General features: G+C 28.8%; 2 protein-coding genes, 1 long non-coding RNA gene and 1 other non-coding gene across 4 annotated transcripts; 3 read left to right on the top strand and 1 right to left on the bottom strand.

The window, feature by feature from the left end:
- Positions 1–11758: 11758 nt before the first annotated feature.
- On the top strand, positions 11759–13456 carry PLA-I{BETA]2 (alpha/beta-Hydrolases superfamily protein). The gene has a single exon (XM_083066634.1). The coding sequence runs from the start codon at positions 11860–11862 to the stop codon at positions 13429–13431; it is 1572 nt and encodes a 523-aa protein (XP_082922760.1). The 5' UTR covers positions 11759–11859; the 3' UTR covers positions 13432–13456.
- Positions 13457–15191: 1735 nt separating this feature from the next.
- TRNAE-CUC (transfer RNA glutamic acid (anticodon CUC)) lies at positions 15192–15264 on the top strand. Its single transcript has one exon. It is a non-coding gene; the product is annotated as a tRNA-Glu (tRNA).
- A 3283-nt stretch (positions 15265–18547) lies between these two features.
- On the top strand, positions 18548–19887 carry LOC109794398 (uncharacterized). The gene is made up of 2 exons (XR_002239450.3): positions 18548–19435; positions 19553–19887. It is a non-coding gene; the product is annotated as an uncharacterized LOC109794398 (long non-coding RNA).
- A 314-nt stretch (positions 19888–20201) lies between these two features.
- Positions 20202–22511, bottom strand: LOC109794397 (monooxygenase 2). The gene is made up of 6 exons (XM_020353846.3): positions 22122–22511; positions 21890–22036; positions 21732–21797; positions 21446–21608; positions 20971–21199; positions 20202–20864 (listed from the first exon to the last, which is right to left on the bottom strand). The coding sequence occupies exons 1-6, from the start codon at positions 22403–22405 to the stop codon at positions 20359–20361; spliced, it is 1395 nt and encodes a 464-aa protein (XP_020209435.1). The 5' UTR covers positions 22406–22511; the 3' UTR covers positions 20202–20358.
- Positions 22512–24514: the final 2003 nt, after the last annotated feature.

The raw sequence follows: 24514 nt of genomic DNA, 5'->3' as shown, positions 1-24514 counted from the left end.
AAAGTAATTTACGCCTGTAATAATTATCTTTAAATCAATTCACTTTGTATTTCATTATCTTGTATTATTTTTATTGTTTTATATTCAAATTTTTTTAACTTATCGTATAAATGATAAGAAAAAAGTGTAATATATAATGTTAGATAATTACAAATTTATAAATATATTATACTTAATTTTTTTATTGTGTTGAATCTATTAAAGTAAAGTGAAACTTTTCAATCATGATTTCATGTTCGAATAAAAAACTATTAGAGTTTAAATACAAATAATAGTCTTATAATAAAGAAAACTAAACATGTTAAATAATATATGAATAAAAATATCCACCAATTTAATACTTTAAAGATATGGATTATACTAATTTTTTATTTGATTTACTCATAATTTATTATAATGTTATCTAATATTTAACTCATCAACCTTTTGTATTTAACTCATAAATAAAAAGTCAAACGTGGTCGTTGAATTACGAATAAAAGTGTCGAATATTTTTACTAATATTTTTAACTCTATTTTTATAAGTAACATAGATCCTACTTGTTAACAAAAACCAATTTTAAATAACATGCTTATAAAATGTTAAATTGGTTTGATAAATATAATATGTCTTTGTTGCATATCGCGTGCGCGTGATGCGACACCCTCCCCGCGTATTCAAAATTCAGATCGTTAATTATCACATCCACACAATCACTCCAAAACTAAAACAATTAAAAAAACATCATAAGTTGACTTATAATTCTTTAATCGGCGGTTACTTTCCATCCAATTCACATTTGTCCTTGTTATTACCCCAAATAAACTATAACTGAAAACACCAAGTGCCATAAAGTGATGCATTGTTGTTAGTAATATATAATTTAACTTGCTATGTAGGAACCTTGATTCGTACTCGACCCAATGTGGATACACGGAGTTTTGACATTTAAAATTAAACACAATAATATTCTCTTTTGACCCGGAAACATAATATTCTCTTCCGCGCTAGATCCACAATATCTTATTTCATGTTTGCGCAATATTTTTGTCCACCAAACTATAAAAATTAAGCAAGATATTTAATTACTCTTATATAATTAAGCAAGATCACATGCATATAAACAACTTGCATGTGTTTATCGATATATAACTATCGATGCATGTCTTTAATTATATAAACTTTTTAGCTGTGTGTTTTATAAACAAACCAAGTCTTTTTTTTTTCTTCATTGGCAGGCTCGATGTAGTATGGAACTGGATTGGTTGAGATTATAAAATAAAAGCTTGAAGATTATAAAATTAAAATTTAAATATTTTTTTATAATTATATTAATAACAATAAGTGGATTTTAAAATTAAATTTTAAACTTTCAATCATATAAGTTTAAAGTTTAAATAATAATCGTTAAAATAAAATATTTTGATTACATATAAATCAAAATAAAATATAATAAAGTGTAATATTTAACTATTATATAAATCTAAATAAAAATCAAATAAATTTAATATTAGCGGTTACAAATATTCTCAGATATGGATAATATGATATTTGTACCCTCCCCCATTGACATACGGATATAAAAAATATTTGTATCTATTACTGGTATCTATTCACAATATTTATTTTTTACTTGTTGCGACGCGGATACTTGCATATGTAATTTTTTTTTACATCCTCAATCGAGTGCATAATCTATTATTTTCTGATTAATTATCCTCTAATTTGGGTCATGACTATGTAAATTATGTTAAATATGAGGAGAAAAAGTTTTGTCATCCATCATGGCTATAGGCTCAAATAATACACAACTCTTTAAGTTTAAATGTTGAAACATAAAGAAGTTAAGTGAGAATCATATTTTGATATATAAATAGATACGATCGATAAAAAATTCAAAGCATACATAAAATAATTAATTTATAGAAATTTATTTTTTGTTTGGATAATATATATTAAAAAATTAAAGTTGACATAGAATGTTGTCTGAAACTAATTGTCAAAATTATTTTTTTGATGTGTATTTAGTAAAATGACACTTTAACACTTTATTTGGGGAGGGAGAGGAAATGAATTAAATGAAAGAAAATAAATGAGAATTGATTTGAAAAAAAATAAGAAAGAATTGGAGTGAAAATTGTAATTGTTTGATAAAATAAAATAAAATGAAAAATAAACTGAAGTTGGTATTTTAAATGTGAATGTTTCAATGAGAAATGTGATATATTTTAATGATGAAAAATGTTCGCACATACATAGATGCTTCAAACTTTTTGAAAAACCTTTTTAGAAATTACTTGAATACGAACAAAAGCGTAAAGTCACTTTTGTAAATGAAGTAAAGTATAGTTCCACACAAATAACCTCTTACAAAAGGATAATTAATTTCATTATAAAACCTACAAATCTTCCTCTCAAATTTACTTGAAATCACTTTTACCAAATAAAACAACTTTTATTAAATCCTCACAAATCCATTTACATCCGGACAAACTTACGAAAAATCCTGCGCCCCAAAACACAACATAAGACTTAGAATCATGATTCTAAGACAATGTCAATCATCACGTTTGATCAATCTTAAATTGAGAAATATACTTTTACTGTCCTATATATATGTTTGTACTTTGAACCACACAGTTGACAATCCTTTTCAAGGATGAAATCTGGTTAATTGGTTCCATGTCCCATAAACAAAAAAACGCACGGAAATGTGCATAAAGATCCGAGGCTATTCCATATAATTTCTATACTGAGGTGGAGTTCAGTAGCAATAGCTATCTGACGCACTAAAAAAAACATGCTACAAAATTAGAAATTTCTAGGAGCTGGAACTGTTGCTACTTGCTACTGTAAGGACCAACCCCATAAAAAGGAAAATTAAAGATGATCGGATGAAGTTTTATATAATTTTTCTAATTAAATAAAATAAATAAAGTAATTTGAAAATCATTACATATATTTTTAGATATAACAAAAAACATTAAAAATATAAATACCATCATTTGTTTTTATAAATAATGGTGTTAGAAAATGTAAAAAGTAATTATTTCACCATTTATTTTCTGTGTAGTATTTTATGTCCCCTTTCCCTTTACAAGAACAAATTAAGCTTCATTAGAAGTTAAATTGTATATGCATGTCAAAAAAATATATGACATATATTAAATATATTGCTTAAAAGATTCGTAACGAGAGATAAAGTAGTTATTGCATTTGCTTTTATACTTTTGGATTTGATTTTTGATCCTCTGCAGTTATAAGTTACACTGCACCAGCACGAATCTCGTCCTTTCAATTTTTATTCTTCTTACATAATATGCTACAAATTAATTAAAACTCATGCCTTACGATTAGGGGTGGGTATATGGACTTGAGTTCGCGGACCGGTCCTTAAGTCCGCGGACTTCACGGATAACGGACCCATTTTTTTTAATCCGTATAATCATACGGACTTTTTAGGTCCGGCCCGTTTAGTCCGCGGATTTTGCGGATTTAATCCGCGAGCCTGCGGATTACCCGTTTAAATGTGGACTCAAATTTTATTATTGAAGATGCTTGATTATATTTGATAGATGTAATTGGACTTACAAATATTTTATGTTTGTTTTTAAGATATTAATTAAGATTTTGATGTTTTAAGGTATTTAGACTTTGATGTGCTTGGACTTACAAATGTTTTATGTTTGTTTGGTTGTGTATTAAGACTTTTAAAGTTTAAAGGTAGTAAAGTTTAATATTTGGTTAATAGTTGGTATGTTTGGACTTTAAATTTTAAAGTTATTGAGACTTAAATATTTCTATTAGAAATTTAGACTGTGTAAACTTTGTTATTTAAGACTTTGATTTATTATTTACAATGTTTGATGTTATTATTAGAAGTATATTTATATCATTTTATATGTTTTTTTTCCTCATATTTTCATAGGTTAAACAAAGGAAAAGAAATTCAAAATCTAAGTCAATATTCATTTAAACAATTTAGATTTAATTGGGCCCGCGGACTTATCCGTTTATCCGCGGGTTTCACGGGCCGGATATGGACTTGAAGATTTAAGTCTATTTATTTCGCGGATCAGATTTATCCGGCCCGTTAAAAATGCGGACTTCGCGGACCGGGCCTTAAACGGGCCGGACCGGTCCGCATACCCACCCCTACTTACGATGTAACATAAAGTTAGAGCTAGGTAGTGAGCCGGAAAAGAGCCAATAAAAACAGAAGCTTGAAATGATAAATATGATACAGCGTTTATAAAGTGATCAAACTAATTAGTTCGACAAATCGTGTCAAATAAATACACATCTTAAAAATTTAATAATTACTATATTGATTCTACGCTAAATTATCAAGTGTTTGACAATAGTTTTAACGATAATTTCAACCAGTTATTAATAGTCTGTTCGAAATTAAAGATGGGGAGAAAGCGACGGATAAAGTAGATATGGTATGATGTTTTAATTTTACTCTTTTTGCTTTATATGTACTAGTAGGGAAAAGAAATAAGTTGAAAGGGTAGTTTGAATAATTATTTAGAAAATATGAACGATTATTTTTTTAAAAATATATAAGAGGTGTGTATAATAAGCTACTAAAAGTAGAATTAAAAATAATTATTTAACGGTATATTTCTTTTATAATATATATAGAAGTCTTAAAGAAACTACTTTATCTTAAAACCAAAATCTATTTTCCATTTAGCGTAATATATTTTGTTTGAACATTAAACATAACATACATCGTACGTCACTTCGAAACAAAAGTAAAACATATACTATATTAAGAGTCGAATACATTGTGAAAACAAAAAAATTAAACGCATGCCATATGAATATATGACGTGACAGAAAATTAGGGGTAGTGAGCCGGGGAAAGGGCCCATAAAAACAAAATCCCGAAATGATACATTTATGAGTTATGACACGACTAAAGTGGATGTACAGAAACAAAAAACACGACTGAAGTGATAAAACTATTCATTCATATCTCTATATATATATCTCTCTCTCTATAAAATTAAATTCTTAGTATTTAGAAATATATATTCGAAAACAATGCTTAATACATGTATTGTATAAAAAATAATATCTCATGAATTAGAGAAATCGTGTAAAATAAAACTCACATTTATATTGAAACAAAATAATTATTATATTTATGATCTGATGTTAAATTATTATATTAAAAAAATGATTAGTGTGGTGTTTTGCAGTATGGTTATAGTGGGCGTGAGTGGTTCTTCCACTCCCTATAAAGGAAGAAATGTGGTGGGGGCATGAATAGTTTTGAACACACACCACGTGAAATGCCTGGTTTCCTTCTCTGTGCTGATAATTGCCATCACGAAACTTTGGTATTGAAATAAAGGCTGTTGGGGCTTTTTGATGTCTTATTTTCCTGTCCTAAGATTTTGTTGTAGTGCCATGAATCATCATTATCTTCATCGCTGCTTATCTTTTGCATACCTTTTGATCTGTAAAATGATGTTCTACTGTAGTGTCGTGTCGTGCTTTGTTTTGCAAAGATATTTCGTCGTTTTGTTTGGTGAATAAATCACGTGCTCTATGCCTCATGCTTTATTAGTTACATTAATATGTTTTCTTAAGTACATGTTATTAATTAAAGAAATGATAATTGTTCACCAACTTATACAAATAAAAAAAAAAGAAAGATAAATTAAAAATATAATAAATAATGAAATAAAAAAAAACATAAAAATAATATTATACTCTATTAATGATACTGTAAGTCATAGTATGTAATACTTTTTTTTATCATAAGTAAAATATTTTATAAATTATTAAACATTTTATTTGTATTTAATTATTTTTTTATAAAATTCAAATAAAATATTATATAAGTATAATTAAAAAAATAGAGGAATTTAATTCATACTTAATAAAACATTTTTTTTCTAATCAATATGCTTCAAATTTTGTGTGTCTAAATGTATTAAGTAGAAAAACAAAACGTTATCATGCAAAAACATTATTTTATTATTTTAGCTTTATACTATTAACACGTGTACATAAAATAATAATAAAAAAAGATAATCATAAAAATCCAATTTAATACTAAAAAGTTTATAACAATACACATGTTTAACCAACTATTAAGAGTATTTGTGGTGTGATTTAGTTCAATTTTTGCTTTAAAAGTTACTTGAACCAAACAAAAAATTAAGTGTAATTTGGTTTGGTTTGATTTTTGTGGTTTTCAAAATTTGTTGTTTAGAAATTAACTAAAAATATATAAAATATGTTATTTATTTAAGATTGTATGTTAAAAATAAAACTAAAAATATAAAAATACTAAACTGTTTTAATCATTTAATATATTTAACATTAATTTTATCTTATTAATTTAGTAAAATATTTCTTTAATATAATTTTAGTTATTATATTAATTTTTTATATATATATAATTTGTCACTTAAAAAAATTATTATAATTAATAACTTTTCATTCTAACATTCCCTTTGGTAGCTTACAATTTTATAAATTTTTAAATATATTATAACATGTATTTGAAGAGAAAAATATATTTGAATAACTTATAATTTTATAAAAATATCTTTTATATTATGCGTAAATTTTGTATACTTACAATTTTGTGTGTGTGTGTGTTTGTATACTTTAATATCATGTCATTTACGAGATATTAAAGTTCAAAACATTAATGTTCAAAGGTGGATATTAAGTTTTTAACACACAATTTTACTTGGTAAAATTTGAGACAATTATCCTTGTCTTAAGCCGACTCCTTCCTCATTTTTTATAATTAAATATTTTTAAACTATTTTTAAAATATAATCTTATAAAAATTAATGTACTACAGTATGACTATGAATATTTACTCATTCATCAATTTTCACGTGTAATAAAATTATTTATTTTTACAATAATGTTTAAAAAATTATATATAAGATAACTTTTAACTGATATTAACTATATCCTATAATCCACTATAATACAATTATTTGTATAAACTTTATCACTTTTGCTTTCTTTGATGCTTTTTTTAATTAGGTATGGGATCTCGCCTTTTGAGCCAGTGTAGTGCATCATCACGTACCTGTGTCAGCGGTGGTCGCATCTCTCTATCGTTGAGATTCTCCTTACATATATTTTACAAAACACGTTTCATGCTTTCATGATTTTTTTTTTTTTAAATATTGGATAATAAAAAATTATATAACAAGAAGCGGTTTTTAAAAATATAGACAATTATGTATATAAAAATATTTTTTAAATAATAAAAAATAAAATTTATATAATAAAGAATAGTTATTAAAAGAATAGTTACGGAGTGAAATATAATTTTTTTTATTGTAAGTATTAAAATTGGCAAAAGTCTAAATATCAAATTATAAAATTTGTGTAACAATTAATTAATCAAATTTGATATTGATCAAGAAAAGAAAAAAAATATAAAAATAATTGAAGAATGCAATAAAGATAAAAGAGCATATTTTTAGGATTTAGAATAATAAAAAAATTGAAAAGATAATTAAAAATTTTAAAATAAATTATCTCAATGATTGATTTAATTGACTTTCTTCACATGTATCTTTTTCTATTATTTTTAATTTTTAATAATTATTGAATTAATTTAACAATAAATATAAATATTTTTACCCTAATTTTTTAGGTGATAAATTATAGGTTCGTTAAGGAAAATTTTAACTCCTTGGTTAAAATACATTGATTAATAAAACTTATGTTATTCATAATAATAAATATTATTTTCTAGGTCGTATAATAATAAATATTATTTTCTAGGTCGTAGTTTTGAAAGAGTGTTCCAACTTTAATAAAATTTATGAGATCATGTAAAGGGTGACAAAGTCAAAACATGCATTAAGAAAAAAAGAAACAATTAATTGAATAAAAACATCAATTAAATAAAAACATGAAGAATCACATGAAAATATTGTAGCTACGTCAATTTCTAACAACGACTCACTGACTCCTTTTATTGTCTTAAACCTATCTAAAATATACAATATGAAGTGTGTTTTTATTATCTCCAAATCATATTTTTATAAGATTTTTAAATGATTTTTTTTATTCAATTAGTCTTATGATGTCCACTTGTTTAGAGTCCCAAGATATGGCTGGCTTGAGCAAACCTTACACAGTGCTACAATATATTTTTTTTTGAGTTTACTCATTCACGACGCCTGAATGTTTTGCTTTGAACAAGCATAAAGTTGCTCAAAGCATGTTTCTCTTTTGTTCTATGCAAATATTCATAATATTAATTTCGTTGAGATTGATTTTTTCCTCTAGCATCTCAATACTGATAAAAAAAACACCTAAAACTAAAAGAGCTCTACTAATAATGGGATAAAATTAAAATATTAAATTTTGACAAAAACAATACTCTAAAACATAATAAGATGCGTTAGATAATTGTGTATATTGACATATTTAACAATTATCACATATATATATATATATATATATATATATATATATATATATATATATATATATATGTGTGTGTGTGTGATTTCTTTTTGCAATAATTCACGATTTACTATAACGTGGATGAAGATATATTAGATGCCAAGATTTTAAAGGTGTATTTAAAAATCAATTGAGTTGAGTTCTAAAAAGTTACACTCACTAATATTTATTTTCTTAGTATTTAAATATTTATTTTTCCATTGAACATTTTTGAATTGATATTTAATCATATACTAATTAGTCGTTTGACCGTGGTCATGGCATATGAAACATCATTCATTCTAAGGTTCGTGCAAGTCTGGTGAACTTGTTCTTAAAAAATTATGTTAATGGTAAATAACTGTCGATGTATGTATACAGTATATGGGGAATGTTTGCACCATGACGGGGATATAATAATAAAACATGAAAAATGAACTAAGAAATATAAAGTTGAAAATATAAATGAAGAAAAGCAAGGTGTACGTCCAACATAAGACCACGAATTCAACCGCGCATCCGGCGGCATAATGCTAAATTGCTAATGCTCATGCACTTCAATGGTTGCTAGCTTTAGTATGCAATGAAATTAATAGTATTAATGTTTTGGTACGTAATATTAGACTCTCTTGTGTTGTGAGAATTGAATTAGTAAAGATAGGCCACCAACGCAAGGAATGATGCCCTATGCGGAGATTTCCTCTCCTTTGTTTTGAGTTTTGGCTTTTGACACAAAGTATTTGACTTGACTTGACTTATTCCATTTTTTCTGTATTCAATGTTCAAACTCCTTTAGTGCTACATTACAGGATCAATTTTTTTGGCCTAACATCAAATATCTAACTGTCTAAGATATGTTTCTTGCATGCTCCAGTCTTCATATAAATCAAAGTTCCATCGTCAAACCAGATTGAGGTAAATACTAAATACCAAATCGCATTGGTGAGGTGTTGTCATTTCTCCGAAAAAAGTAACGTTATTGACATCAATAGATTTTTCAATATATTAGCCATATCTTATTACTTATATTTGATCAAATCAATAAATCTGACTATATGTTGGAAACGTATATACTTTGTTTTATTGATTTAATTAAGTAATAAGTAATATTATGTACCAAAAAAAATAAATCTGACTAAATAAGCTCAATTAAAATTGTACACTATCTGTTGTTTTAAGCTATTACTAAATCTTATACTCCGCTATTTAATTTTATTATTATTATTCGATTTTAAGAAATGGAATACAAATAGAAGATGGCCTTGCATAAAAGTTATATTATATTATTTTTCATATGAGATTTTGTACATATATTTCTCTTGTAAAAAAAGTATCGATTTTTTATTTCAAATCTATCAATGTTTTATAACGTTCAAGTCTTATTATTATTATTATTATTTTTCATATATACTCATACTTAATAATCATATAACTAGTCTTATAATAAAATATAAATAAAGATATTTTAGATTAAATATATTATTTTACGAGTACTATTAAATACTTCATAAGATGTGTGTATTAACCTTAAACATGAGAGCAGTGTTGGACAAAAGGAAGTAATAAGGTAATTTATGTAGTAAGAAGAAAATACGCAAAAATACACATTACATTCTATTTTATTTGATGTTTTAGCAAAAACAGTTCCATTTTAATTTTAATTTTATAATATCAATAAACCATTGAAGATTTTTTATTACACCTTTAATTATTCGTTGTGAAGTGAAAAAAATATAAATAAAAGCATCTAATTATTATGAAAGATAAAAATAAATTACAAAAATTGTATAATACTTCTTAAATTTAATACATTAACTATATTTTAAATACATGCGAAAAATGATAAACATTAAAATGGGAGGAAGAGATTATTATAGAAAATAGTAGATTTCGTAAGTAGCATTAAAATGGGAAAAGTAGTAAATAAGATTACGCAATTTAATTGTTCTGATTCTGACCTTGGTAAGTTGACAACATATATATTTGGTAATAATAGTAAGTTTGATTATGTTGCGAGTCAAAATAGCTTTTACAATTCCAATCAATGAAATTCTTTGATGACATCATCATTTTATTACATCCTGATTCGCATTTCCCAGGGATAAAACAGTCATTTGATGCCAAAAGCGAGTGACAGCGTTACGCTGTAGCCGCAGACTTTCATGGAATAGAAATATAGAATGTGTACTCTTTTCTCTTGCTAAAATGGCCATCACACTCATACTCGTTCCCCGGACGCGGTCCGGCTCCACAATGCTACCAACAAACAATAAATAAACTGATGGCAGAAAAACATGCATTAAATTAATGTTAGTACGACTCATGTTATATTTAATAAACACTTTTAATTATTTTTATTATTTTTTTATTATTTTTTTAAGAGAGAAATTTGTATTGTGAATATAATAAATATATTTTAATCTTTAAGATAAATTTACTTTTAGTTTTTTAAATTTAAAATTATTTTTTTAATTTTATAATTTTAAAAATTTTATTTTAGTTCTTAAAATTATTAATAACATATTTAAAAATAACAAATTGAAACAATTATATAATATCAATTGTGTTTAATATGTTTTCACACACACTAATAGATAGATTTTGTACAATAATATTTGACAAATTTATTAAAAAAAATTAAATATAAAAATTAAAATATTTTTTTTTAAAAATAATTTAAAAGACTAAAAATAAGTTTATATATTTTTAATTGTTATGAACGTTTTCCTTAAGCTTTTTATTTGTTATTTACTATTATTAATTTATGGTATAAAATACTATATAAGTAAGAACAAATTAAATCAAAAATAATTTTTTTAATGTTAAACCACTAAATAAACTACACGATATATAACAATGTTAAATCGTTCAAAAGTTATTATTTGAATAATTTAATCCAAGCTTATATGTTATAGAATTTGATAGTAATATATTTTTAGTTTAAAACTTTTTACATAATAAATTAATAAAAAAATTATAATTTATACAAAATTTAAAATAATTATTATAAAAATCAACAAAATTACGTTTATATAAATTGTAATAAGTTAACCGAGTAAACTATTTTACACTCTATGCAAATCAGCATTAAACTCTTGCATATATGGCGCGGTACATTTATGATATTTATAATTTATTATTAGTGAAAAAGGCATAAAGAAATTAATTTGAAAAATCCTAAAAATAGTAAATAGGTCCTTGGAGGATATGGAAGATGATTTAATGGAAATGCCACGTGTCCGTAATAAAAAGAAAAACGAATGGCAAATTGGGAATAGTGAAGTAGCAATTCGTAGGTAACAACCAGCTCTTTAAATACACCCCATGGAAGACTTGATCCATTCAATTGGCAAGATATCTCCTGGACGCTGTCTTGGGTGCCTGCTATCTGCCTCAACAAAACCCCCAATCCTCTCCTCCGTCAATTCACCATGATGCAGATCAGCTCCACCGTTTCCGCACACAACCTTCACAAGTTCCAAGCCATAAGGTGCCCCAGCTTCACCTTCAGGTCCCAAGCCTCTTCCTCCCTCAAACAGCCCCAAACCCTTCAGCAGAACCCCTTCATCTCCACCGAGTCAACTCGCCTGCACCTCGCCAACCTCGACAAGCTCCTCGAAACGCAGAAGCCTCTCGTCCACAACCCACAACAACAACCGATCATCAACAAGGATCAAAAGAAGGGAAGAAGCTTCCTTGAGGGCCTCAACCTGGCCAGGCTCTGGCCGGAGATCAAAGCCACCGAGGAAATGTCCCCGCGCCACCTCAAAAACCTCCAGCGCCTCCTCTCCAAGACCGCCGAATACTCCCCGCGCAACATCCTCGGCGGCCGCTGGCGGGAATACCACGGCAGCAACGATTGGAAAGGGATGCTCGATCCCCTCGACGAGAATCTCCGCCGCGAGGTCGTCCGTTACGGCGAATTCGTCCAAGCCGCGTATCAAGCCTTTCACTCCGACCCCGCCATGTCAACGGAAGAAGCCCCACACCCCCGCCACGTGCCACTCCCTGATAGATCCTACAGAATGACCAAAAGCCTCTACGCCACGTCATCCATCGGGTTACCTAAATGGGTCGATGACGTGGCCCCGGATCTAGGTTGGATGACCCAGCGATCCAGCTGGGTGGGATACGTCGCCGTTTGCGAAGACAGGAGAGAGATCGCTCGCATGGGAAGACGCGACATCGTAATCTCCCTCCGCGGCACCTCCACGTGCCTCGAGTGGGCCGAAAATCTCAGGGCCCATTTAGTCGACATGCCTGATGATAATAACTCAGAAGCCCAAGGAAAGGCCAAAGTGGAGTGCGGGTTTATGAGTTTGTACAAAACAAGAGGCGCGCACGTGCCGAGTCTGGCGGAGTCAGTAGTTGAGGAAGTAAAGCGTCTAATTGAAATGTACAAAGGCGAAGAGTTAAGCATTACCGTAACCGGACACAGCCTGGGTGCCACGCTGGCGTTATTGGTGGCCGACGAGATCAGCAGGTGCGAGGCGGAAGTGCCGCCCGTGGCTGTTTTCTCCTTCGGCGGGCCGCGCGTGGGGAACAAGGCGTTCGGGGAGCGCGTGACGTCGAGGAACGTGAAGGTGTTGAGAATAGTGAACTCGCAGGACGTGATTACGAGAGTCCCCGGGATGTTCGTGAGCGAGGAGCTTGAGGAGAAAATGCGGAACGTGGGAGGGGGCGTGTTGGAGGAGAAGACGCCGTTGGCCTACTCGCACGTGGGGACTGAGCTGCGCGTGCACACCAAGATGTCGCCGTATCTTAAGCCCGATGCTGACATGGCCTGTTGTCATGACTTGGAGGCTTACTTGCACTTGGTGGATGGGTTCTTGGCCTCCAATTGTCCCTTCAGACCGAATGCTAAGAGAAGCTTGGCCAGGTTAATGCAGGACCAAAGCTCCAATGTAAAGAAATTGTATACCAGCAAGGCAAAGGCCTTGACTGTGAATCTCAGTAGACAGAGATCCTTGTCTATGTCTAACTGTTTGCCTAGTCCATCATAATATAACTCTAAATCTTACATTTCAATTATTTCTTCTGTCTTCCCTTTCTCTTTTATTTTTTTGCTCCCACTTCTTAATTTCTTCCAAAAATGGTTTTTCAACGTGGGGAAATAAAACTCTTTTTGTTTTCAACATTCAAGTAATGTTATTCAACATTTTTTTATTTTTATTTTTATTTGTTTGAATACTTATCAATAAAATCTAATTTACATCCGTCCTACCAAAAGTAGTTTAACTTCTTTAGGTTTTGCCTTATAGTAAAAAAATTGGTACTTTTATCATCTCAATAATGATAGAAAATATTTTGCTAAAAGGAACTTGTGTGTCATGTGAGTGAGTTTTTTAAGATAATATAATGTCATAAATCTGAAACTTTTAGTGAATAATTATACTTCTAAATCAAATTTTGAGATTGTAAATCTAAGACAGTTGGTAGATTATTGAGATATTTGAATATATTAATAGAGATTCAACTTTCTAATCTTTCAGATTGAAATTTTTTTGTTGAAATAGATAAAATAGTACTGTCATTGATTTTTATGTTTTGAAAATAGGTTGATTTATAATTATTTGTCAAAGGATATTTTTGATGAAAATAAGAGTCAGTTTGTTTTAAATTAAAAAATACTTATAAAAATGTTTTTAAAAGGAAGATTGAAGTTGTTTTTTTATATGAAAAAAAGCAGTTTTGACAAATGCATTAAGAAAAATAATAAAAATAATAATAACTTTACCAAAAATTATTTGTCTTAGGAAAAAAAAAATCAAAAGGACCTAAAATTCAATATGTGAGTCTTGACTTTTGTTCTGGAATAATATATATACATCCCTTAAATTTCATCATGAGTTAAAAAAAAAAAAACAAGAAAAATTAAAGCATTGAAAGTCAAATAATCACTTAAACATGTTTTTTTTTTTATTTTTATTATCAGGAGAATTCTCCATAAAATACGAGTAATCTCTTGATGGTTTAACTCACCAAATAGATAATCTTTTCTTTTTAACTTAAATTTTATGCAGATTTTTTTTTACTATTTGATTAAATTATATAAGTTGGTCACCACTTACACCAATCCAAATTAAATAATCAATGGAACATATTAACTTGCACTTAATATATATAGTATTCTTTTTCTGGCGATAACTTGATAAAATTTCGTTGACATGCCTCAAAAATCTGGCACACTTAATTTCGTCCAAGCAATGTTATTGCGATCCCAAAGTCAAAGATATGCATAATTTCTCCCTTTTCCTCCTCACTATCAAATTTTAATGCTTATTTTCAAACCAGGAAATGTAAAGATAAAACCACGCATGATTACTTTCTTATCCACTGTTCATGATGAAATTGTGATATAAAACCATTTAAAAAACTTAGAAGCAAAAAATTCAGCCGAAACTTGATAAGGTTTGAAGAATATTTTAAAAAGTGATATTATGGTTAAAATATGAAAAACAAATGAGCAATTCATGTCGTTTGTGGTGGAATCTGATGTTTTTTATTTGTGGATTTTAAATAAAAATCAATCAATTAAATTTTAAAAATTTAGGTATAAAATAAAAAGTTTAAATATTTGAAGTAAAAAAATAACAAGAAAATTAAATTGAGTTTATTTTAAAATAAAAGCTTAATTACATAAAGAAATCGCTCTCGTCTAAACTAAAATTACCAAAACATAATTAAATAACATTAAATTGTCCATAGTATGCTTCTCTTAAAATATACGTTATTATTCTTCTTTGGTAGCTTTAGGAATAGTTCCGTTGTAGTCTAGTTGGTCAGGATATTCGGCTCTCACCCGAAAGACCCGGGTTCAAGTCCCGGCAACGGAAAGTCTCTCTTTTATCTTATAATTTTTTTTTAACATTATTTACTCTACTTTTCAGTTAGCTTCTTAAATGATTGAGGTCCTAGATTAATTACGATACTCATCATTTTTGTGTAAAAAGCATTCTATGAAAAAGGCTATACTGGGCATGAGCACACACTGTTGTGAGGTTCAGTGGTTGTCCACGTAACAGAAATTAAAAATAGAAAAAAAAATGGGACATGGCATTGTTCGTGTGAAAAAAGAAGCGAGGACAATAATTTTGTTTTTTCTGACGTGGAGAACAATAATGTTAATGGCCGAAAAAGATACACACAGAAGAGAGGAGTGGCATCACATCATATCATCGATTGATGGTGATAATTAGCACCTGAACATTGTGCAGTTGGGCCGAGCCCACAATGTTAAAGTATCCATCATCTCTCTCTCTCCAAACCTACTCCACTTGTTTCACTCTCTCTCACCCAAACTATTCCACATTTCCACCGCCCTCCTCCTTCATCAAAATCTTAATCTTGTGCAGTTTGAAAGTTAGATGCTTGTTTTTAATTTTTCTGGGACATGACTAAAATTATTTTGATCATACAATCATACTCTAGTTCTTAAAATTAAATATTCAATAGGTGAAAATTTAATTCTCTCATCTTGGTATTATGGTATATTCTCATAGGTTTTATTTTCTATTTATCTTTAAAAAATTAATATGTTCTTCTAAAAGTCAACTAAAATTTGTTTACAATCACAAAATTTTGTCAGTCTTATTATTTATTTAACAAAATTTATTAATAAATTTATATTTTTTAATAAATTTTAAATAGTAATAGTGAAAAACGTGGTAAAAAATTTGTTGCTAAGAACATCTGCCGTAAGAGTTGCTTATGGCATGATGTGGCACAGGAAATTGCTTATAAGTAACTCCCACTACAAATACTCTAACACATCTCTTTTCCTTGTCTGATGTTATGGTTAGGTATGATAGTTGCCTTTTATTATCTTCCTATCTATTATTGATTGGTTATTATGGATGATAAAGTGTAGACTGTAGAGTCTAAATAAGATAATGTAGTATTCATTATAATATCTACATATTTTAGAAAAGAAAACTCGTACCTAAAACTATATTTTCAATACTTCTATCCTTACCTAGAATTATATCAATTTTTTTTAATGTGATTGAAAGATATTTAACGATAGTCGTAGTTATCTTATGAAAAAAAAATAAAAGTTATCAAAGTAAATCTTGTCACTTTAAGTAAAGACTTGTCTATACGTACGATTATAAAAATAAAACATTTGTCAAAACATGCTTAAAAAATCAAACAACTATTTAGCGATTATACTTAACCTTGTTAATAAAATCATACAAACATATTAAATAAAAACTATTCAATATTTTTTTAAAAAAATATATTACAATTGTAATTGCAAAACATTACACTTATTAATATTTTTATAACCAATTTCTTTATGTATTGCAATTTTAATTATCTTTTTCATTAGTAGAGTTTTTTTTTTTTAATGTTTACTTCTCTCCTGTTTTAAACTTTAGAAGAAAAAACACACTTTTGTCTCACTCTTTTCTATTTTTTTTACTTTGTTTTTTTTTGTTCCTTATTTATATCTCTCGTGAAAATAAATTGTTGAAGACAAATTGAAAGGAAAACGAGTGTAAAGTTCATTAATTTTTTAATCTTTATTTTTTTTTATTATATGTATACAAGCTCAAATTTTTACATGAAAGTACAATATTACAAATTACCAAATATAATTATGTATATTTACATTTTTTTAACCATTTTTTATATTTTTGTTTACAATTCTCTAATCACGCGAGAGTAAACAATTATCTTATATGGGCTATGAATTATGACAACAATTGGTTTATTTCTTTGTTTTTCTAGGGTTTGCTCCTTTAGATTCGGGGTTGTAATCATCATTGTTATTGGAAAATTAACCATTAAAAATTATGATAAAATTAAATTTGTATATAATAAAATTTAAAACTAATTATAGGATGAATAGTTGAATTCTTGATTAATGATTATTTTTACACTTTATCATCTTAAGTACAATTTCTATGTTCACTACAAAATATATTATATACAGCGACATATAAAAGGTGTCATTATAGGTAGTATATATATATATATATATATATATATATATATATATATATATATATATATATATATATATATATATATATAGTTACACATAATTTTAACATTAATTTTAAATGAGATTTAACAATATATTTTGTTTGTTACTATAGTCTATACTCATTCTTTTTAACAATATACAACATATATTGAATTTATCGTGTAAGTAAAAATTGTTTTAAGTGATAAGTTTTATATCACTATAACTTACGCATCATTATATGATAATTCTTTTGCAATGACTTTATAAAAGTTAATTTTATATCAATAAGTTGTTGATTGTGTTAAAGTCTTATAAATACAAAAAATATAATTAAATAAAGAGATCTTATTAAAAGTGATCAACTAAATTCTTTAAAAAAAAAATAGTCATCAACAAATTAATGGATACTTTATATCAACAATATGATTGTATAAAAAAATAATAAATCAAATTCATATTTCTTACATGCTTATCACATATGTGTTTCTTAAATGAGCCACGTGGGCCAAATCTAGTAAGTTAGTGCCCAAAAAATCATTGACAAAAAGGAGTGCGTATGAAGCATGAAAGAAGCTTGTGGACAACCATCAAGGATAAAAAATGAAAAAGAAACATTTGGCTGCACCAAAATAGCAAAGAAATAGTGGAGGGGAAGGGGGGAGAAATAGCCTATTGACCATTGAGATATAAGTTTGACCATTTGATTAGTAGTAATTAGTCAAGTATGAAATTAAAAGTAGTGGATTTCAGGTGTATTTTATTTATTTGCAAAATTACGAAGAAAGATGAAAAATTAAGGAAGAAATAGATGTACAAGAAGTTGTTTTATTTGAATAAACATAATTATTCCAATAAAATTATTCCACTTAATTGTATTGTTGTATGTGATAAAAAGGTAAAAACATATTTTTTATTAATTATAATTTTTTCCCATTCAAATAAAAAAAATTCATTTTTTTTTTTATATTTCTTACATATTTTTCTCAAACCAAATAACCTTATTTTCATCTTATTTCTTACCTAATTCTATTTACTTGTCTTTCTCTCTTCAATTTTTCTTTATTTTATTATTTATTTATATATTTCCTCACAATCAAATAAAATGTAAGACAAATGAAACAACTTATTTTTGGTCAATCTAGTCCGGATATAAAAAATAATAAATCTTACAACTTTATTATTCTTTTTCCTTTTCATTTCTTTCATACCAAAAAAAAAACTTTATTTCTTCTATATCTATTTCTATAATCTTCCTCTTATTTTTAACATATTTCAACTCTACTATACTTAGTAAAAATATTATCATTAAATATAATTATTTTAATTCATTCAGAAAAAAAAATATATAAAAATAGTTGTATACTATATTTAATAAAAAAAATTATATATAACCTAAAGTAGATATTTTTGTAAATGTCTCAAATCTTTATTTTTGTTTAAGATTATTTTTCTTTTAAATAATATAAAAAATAATAGTTACTTTTTCTCGACTATTTTCTTTATGATTTTTGTTTCTCTTCTACAAATATATACAGGAAGTTACTTTTACCATGTCTATTCGCTTAAATAAACTACTAAAATCTTCCAATTATTAACCACTTATTATTTTTTTATTAAAAAAAATGTATAAAAGTTGCGGCGGCGTGAGAAAGATTACGTGGTAGTAAAAATTGAAAAATGTGAGAAACAAGTGACAGAGGAAGGAGAGGAGAAACCGAGAAAGAGAAGAAGGATCGGAGAGGATCCCTTAAGAGTTAAGACACACTCTTTGGATCCTAATTCCTAATTCCTAAATTCTAAAACCTATTTCTTGTCTTATATTCCTCTTCACAACCACAACAAACAATACATATGCAGAGGTCGAGTGGTAGTGTTCGCGGATCCTTGAATTCCGACATGGACACCGACCAACACCTACCCACATACGATCCTCTCTCCCACGTTGCCCAGAGAGACCTCTCTCGTCTCAGATCAGCGCAAAACGCTGTCCATCTTATCCCTCTTCTCGTTCTCCTCTGCGCCATCATCCTCTGGTTCTTCTCTGCTCCCTCTCCCACCTTCTAAGGCAAACCTTCCCTCTCTCTCACCCTCTTCCTTTTTCTTTCTCAATTTTAGATTCCGCTTTTTCTTAACTGCTTTATTTTTCCCAGATTCCACGATTTGATGGATGAACTATTTCACCTTATGGTCAACGCCTGGTAAAACCCTCACCATTATGTTGACTTTTTCACTAAAGTCTCGGGAAGGAACGAAACGATACCTGCTTGCAGAAACAAATATGCGGTGGATCTCGTCTACTTGTCCTGGAATCTAGATACAAAATTTATTACGCTCTGTATTATTAGATTGATTTTTGTATGTGTTCTCTTATTCATTCAAATCGAATTTAGTGTAAAAACTTTACAATAATTCATTATCCCAAACAACTGAGTTATACCTTGTGATTATTTGTTTGTATGTTTATTCATTCACAACATTTCTTTAATTTTGACTGGAATACAACTTCTTTGCTTTATCCTACAGAAATAAGGATCACAGTTAAATTCAAATTCGCATACACATGTTCAATTTCGACCCGACAGGATAATAGGATAGAAATGAAATGATGTATGGTTGATTTTAACTTTTATGTGTATAATGAACAACTCTTAATGGACATGTTGTTAGAGTTACTGCTTTATAGGTATCACGTATCAGAGGGATTCTTTCCTATTAACAAAATCCTTAAAGTGATTAAACTATTATTGGTAAAAGTACCCTATATCACTTTTTGCAAGCCAATCATTAGGTAACTTGAAGTTGACACAATTACTATGCTTATAACCTATTTAAAAATGAACATAACATCTCTCTTTACACCAATTAAATGCAGTGTACATATCCTGGTGTGGATAGTGTAGGAACAAGAGTGGTGGATTGAGCAGAGATGAAAATTTCTATTCCTTGCTTTTCTTCTTTATATACTCTCAGAAGTAAAATTTGTATGCTCCAGCAATGGCCCGAGCCTGACTAGCTTAGGTAACACAATATTGTTCCTAACAGAACACACCACTGGGTTCTCCCACTGCAAAATGGAACCTACAAGGTTTGCACGTATGGTTAGTGGAAATACACGGCCCCATCTTTCAGTGCCAAATGACCTGAAAGCTTCTTCCACAGATGAGTCTTCAGACTTGATAGCTCTGGCAAGTTTTTTAGAAAGAACCAGTGAATCCTCAAGGGCACAACAAGCTCCTTGCCCGAGATTTGGGGTCATTGGATGCCATGCATCTCCAACCACCACAACTCTTCCTGCAGAAGCAGGTGGACTTATGGCTGGCCAAAGCCACCTATCTACCAATGGGGTCCTGATGACAGTGTCATCTGGTGTAGAATCCACTATGTTTAATAGCTCTGTAGGAAAATTCTTCACTAGTTCCTTAGCTTGCTTCTTCAGCACCAATGAATCAGTTATTTTTGGACCTGCCATTGAACAGACACAACTATTTTTTATAAGGAAATGACACATCATGCAAGTTACAACTATAAACTCAGTGACTTAACAACACATTTTGTTTATATTAAGAACCTGGAGATGGACTATTGAAGCAGATAAACCAGTAAACTTTGGTTGGAGAAACAGGAACAAAGCCAGCACGCAACCCTCTTCCATAGATATAATTCACTCTTGGTTCATAAGGTTGTCCATCTGAATAAGAAGCAAGCCCCCGGAAAGCACAATGACCAACGTACTTGGGCTCAGGAAACCCCATCCACTTAGCTATTGGTGATCGAATCCCATCGCACCCTATCACAATCTATTCATAGATTAAATTAAGTTTCTTTTTAGTTCCAACATTAACTAGGACAATATAGCACTAAGATTTCAATCATAGCCAATCATTGGATTAACACTAAGAAGCAAATCATGGGCCTTATTAGATACAAGTTTAACATAGCTTTTAAGAATTTTTTTATTGAAAATAAAGAACCTTATTTTAATAGAAATGTTTTGAAAAGCACTTTCAACTCATACAAAGAGGCTCTAAATCACAATGACTAACCTTTGCAAGCAGCTTAGACCCACCCCCAAGTTCCAATAAGGTATCCCCGTTTGGACCTGCTTCAATCCTTTCTAATTGAGAAGAATATTGAATGGTATCTGGAGGTAGCTGACTAGCCAAGGTTTCCAATAGCACTCTCCTTTCCACAGCACGTACCTCTTGGCTGCATTTCATAAAATAATATTCTTCCTCAACAAAGCTAATAAATAGCCTCATACAAATAATCAAAGCACACAGTCACACACCATGTAATAATTTCTTTGAATCCGCATTGCATGGAACATACCTTTGATCCTCTTGTTTGAAATTAAAGGCACGTAGTTCCCTCCCATCCTCGGACTTCACCACAATCCTGTACAGCTGACACTGTGAACCACATCAAGATAAGCTTGTATATGCATTAAGCAAGAATGGAGTTTTTTAGAACCGTGTTGGTATGTGTACCCTTGGATTTCTAAAAATTGAGTTCTAAGATCATTTGCTACTCCAATTGCATCAAGAATACTCCATCCGTTTTTGAAAAGGGTGAGTGAAGTTCCACCGATTCGAAGTGACTCTGCCTGCTCCAGCACCAAGGACCGAACTCCAAGCCTGATGCATAGTGTATGTAAATTAATGCTATTAGAACACTCAAGTGAATAAAGAAGAGACATTATCACATTATTAGAGTTGCAACCTGTGAAGGGACAGAGCGGTTGCAAGGCCTGCAATCCCAGCACCCACGATCACAACTTGTTCCTTTCGAACATCAGACTGAGATTGAGATTGAGATAGAGCCTTTATGGGTTTGTAACTTGTGCGGGTTCTGATTCCATGTGCAACCCCATGAACGCGCGTGGACAAGGTTTTGGTGACACGAGGCAGTGACGTGTGAGATTTGAGAAAGACAAAAGACGAGGTTGCTGTGGCCATGGATGATGTTATGTTAAGCTCTGCTATGATTGGTATTTGGTAGCTCATAGCTGCTACGCCATATGCATTACGGTCGCAGGGAGATAGGGGTGCCTAGTGTTCATCCCTCGACCATAGAAACTAGTGGTGTGGAACATTCTTGAAAAATATATCACACTCGTAAATGTGTTCCAAATTTAAACACAAGTTTATACGAAAGTGGTCTTCTCATTAAAATATTCTCTAAAACTATTCCCATTAAAGAAAAATAACTAAAATGTTGTTGAAAAATAGTTCCTAAAATTATTTTTATTTAAAATAATTATTCTAGTTTATATAGAATAAATTATGAAAACATAAAACAGTTGGAAATGTGTATTAAATATAAAAATAGTTTTATTTTAAATTTTTAAAATCATGTTTTACTATAATTAGTTATATAATCAATTTTAGCTATAACTAATTTTGGATATTTTTGTTTTTTTAGTTACAAGAGCTAACAAAGCAAAGAAAGTAGAGAAAATAAATAAACTACTGCCTTATAAAGTATGATTAATGCTGCAGACCCAGTCTCGACTTAGAAAGCGGCAAATCTAAGTGAGATAATTGGTTATTTAAGAACATCTGCAATGGAGTTCTTTATGCCACATCACTGCCACATTAGCTCTGTCTCACTTTATGGGTTGTTTAAATTTTAGCAAAGTTGCTTGTAGAAGCAATTTTGCTAAAATTTAAGCAACCCAATAAGTGGGCCAAAACTGATATGGCAGTGATATGACACAGGAGGTTACTTATAAGCAACCCTCATTGGAGATGCTCTAAGATTATAATAGGTTTAATCAAATGAAAACCACTTATAAATTTATTTATTTATTTATTTATTTATTTATATATAACTAGTGGAATTGAGGTACTTCGTGTCTCTATTAAAAATAAAAATTAAATAATAAAAATATATTGATTTAATTGGTGATATAATTAATTTATTAATTTTAAAAATTTAAATTTAATTAAATATATATATATATATATATATATTTTATAAATAAAATGGTATAATGATCAAAAAATTGTGGAGACCAAGATAGTTACTGAAAATGATATCTCATTTGTATATTAGTATAGATAAATAATTATTAAAAAATTATGATTAGATTATTTAAATAATCTAACTATGAACATTTTTATTTAAATTATTATTAAATAATTGTGATTAGATTATTTAACGTTAGTTTGTGATTGAATAATAATATAAAAATTATATTTTTATAATGAATTTAACTCTATTAAGATAAATGAATGTATTTTAGAAGATATGATATATTCATAATTATTGATTAAAAAATTAATAGTTGAAAATTGTATTAAAATTTTATATATATAATAAAATAAACAATTAATTATAATATTTATTATTAGTTTCTTAATTATTATTATAAGTCAAATTTTTTTATAATATAAGTTTTCGATTTACTTTCTCACCAACGTTACTATTAGCGAGATAATATGATAGGCAAGTGAACTTGACAGAGTTCATATTGTATTCCGACAATGAGCCCAACTTCATACCCAAACAGCCTTAAAATGTATTCCTGCAAGTGAGTGTGTATTTTTTTTTTCTGGTCCAGTTTTGTGTTTGTGCTATAGTCGTTGTTTTATAGGTTCAACCTTTATCAAAATTTTTTGGGTCTAGATCCAATGTAGACCTCAAACCGCAAAGGCTGCGATGGGTTTGGGTTGAAACTTGAATGAATAGAGACGAAATTTACTCTCTAAAAAAATATGATATAGATGATTCATAAATTGTTGATAGATTTTTTTTTGGGTGATATATGAATCTTTAAATTTTAATTTATTATGTCAATTAGTCATTTTGTTACGATCAATTATTAATTTTATTAAATTTTTTGAATAATTTTTTTTTGGTTGATTATTCTCTTTCATAATATTTAATATGAAATATAATGTAGGGCTTTTGGTCCACAATGTTACTATAAAAATAAAGCTTTATTGAGATTTTCACAAACACTTAGAAGTCTAGAGATATTTTTCAGTTGTCCTCTCTTATTCCAACGTTATTAGCTGACATTCCTTTTCAACAATGTTTCAAACTCTTGTATGGTAAAAATGAGTTGCATGTATTGCATGATCAAATTTATAGGTGAAATGGGATAAGGG

Source organism: Cajanus cajan, chromosome 11 (assembly GCF_000230855.2).
Source record: "Cajanus cajan strain Asha chromosome 11, NIPB_CcT2T_4, whole genome shotgun sequence".
NCBI classification, from domain to species: domain Eukaryota; kingdom Viridiplantae; phylum Streptophyta; class Magnoliopsida; order Fabales; family Fabaceae; genus Cajanus; species Cajanus cajan.
This window is presented reverse-complemented; position numbering and strand designations above follow the sequence as displayed.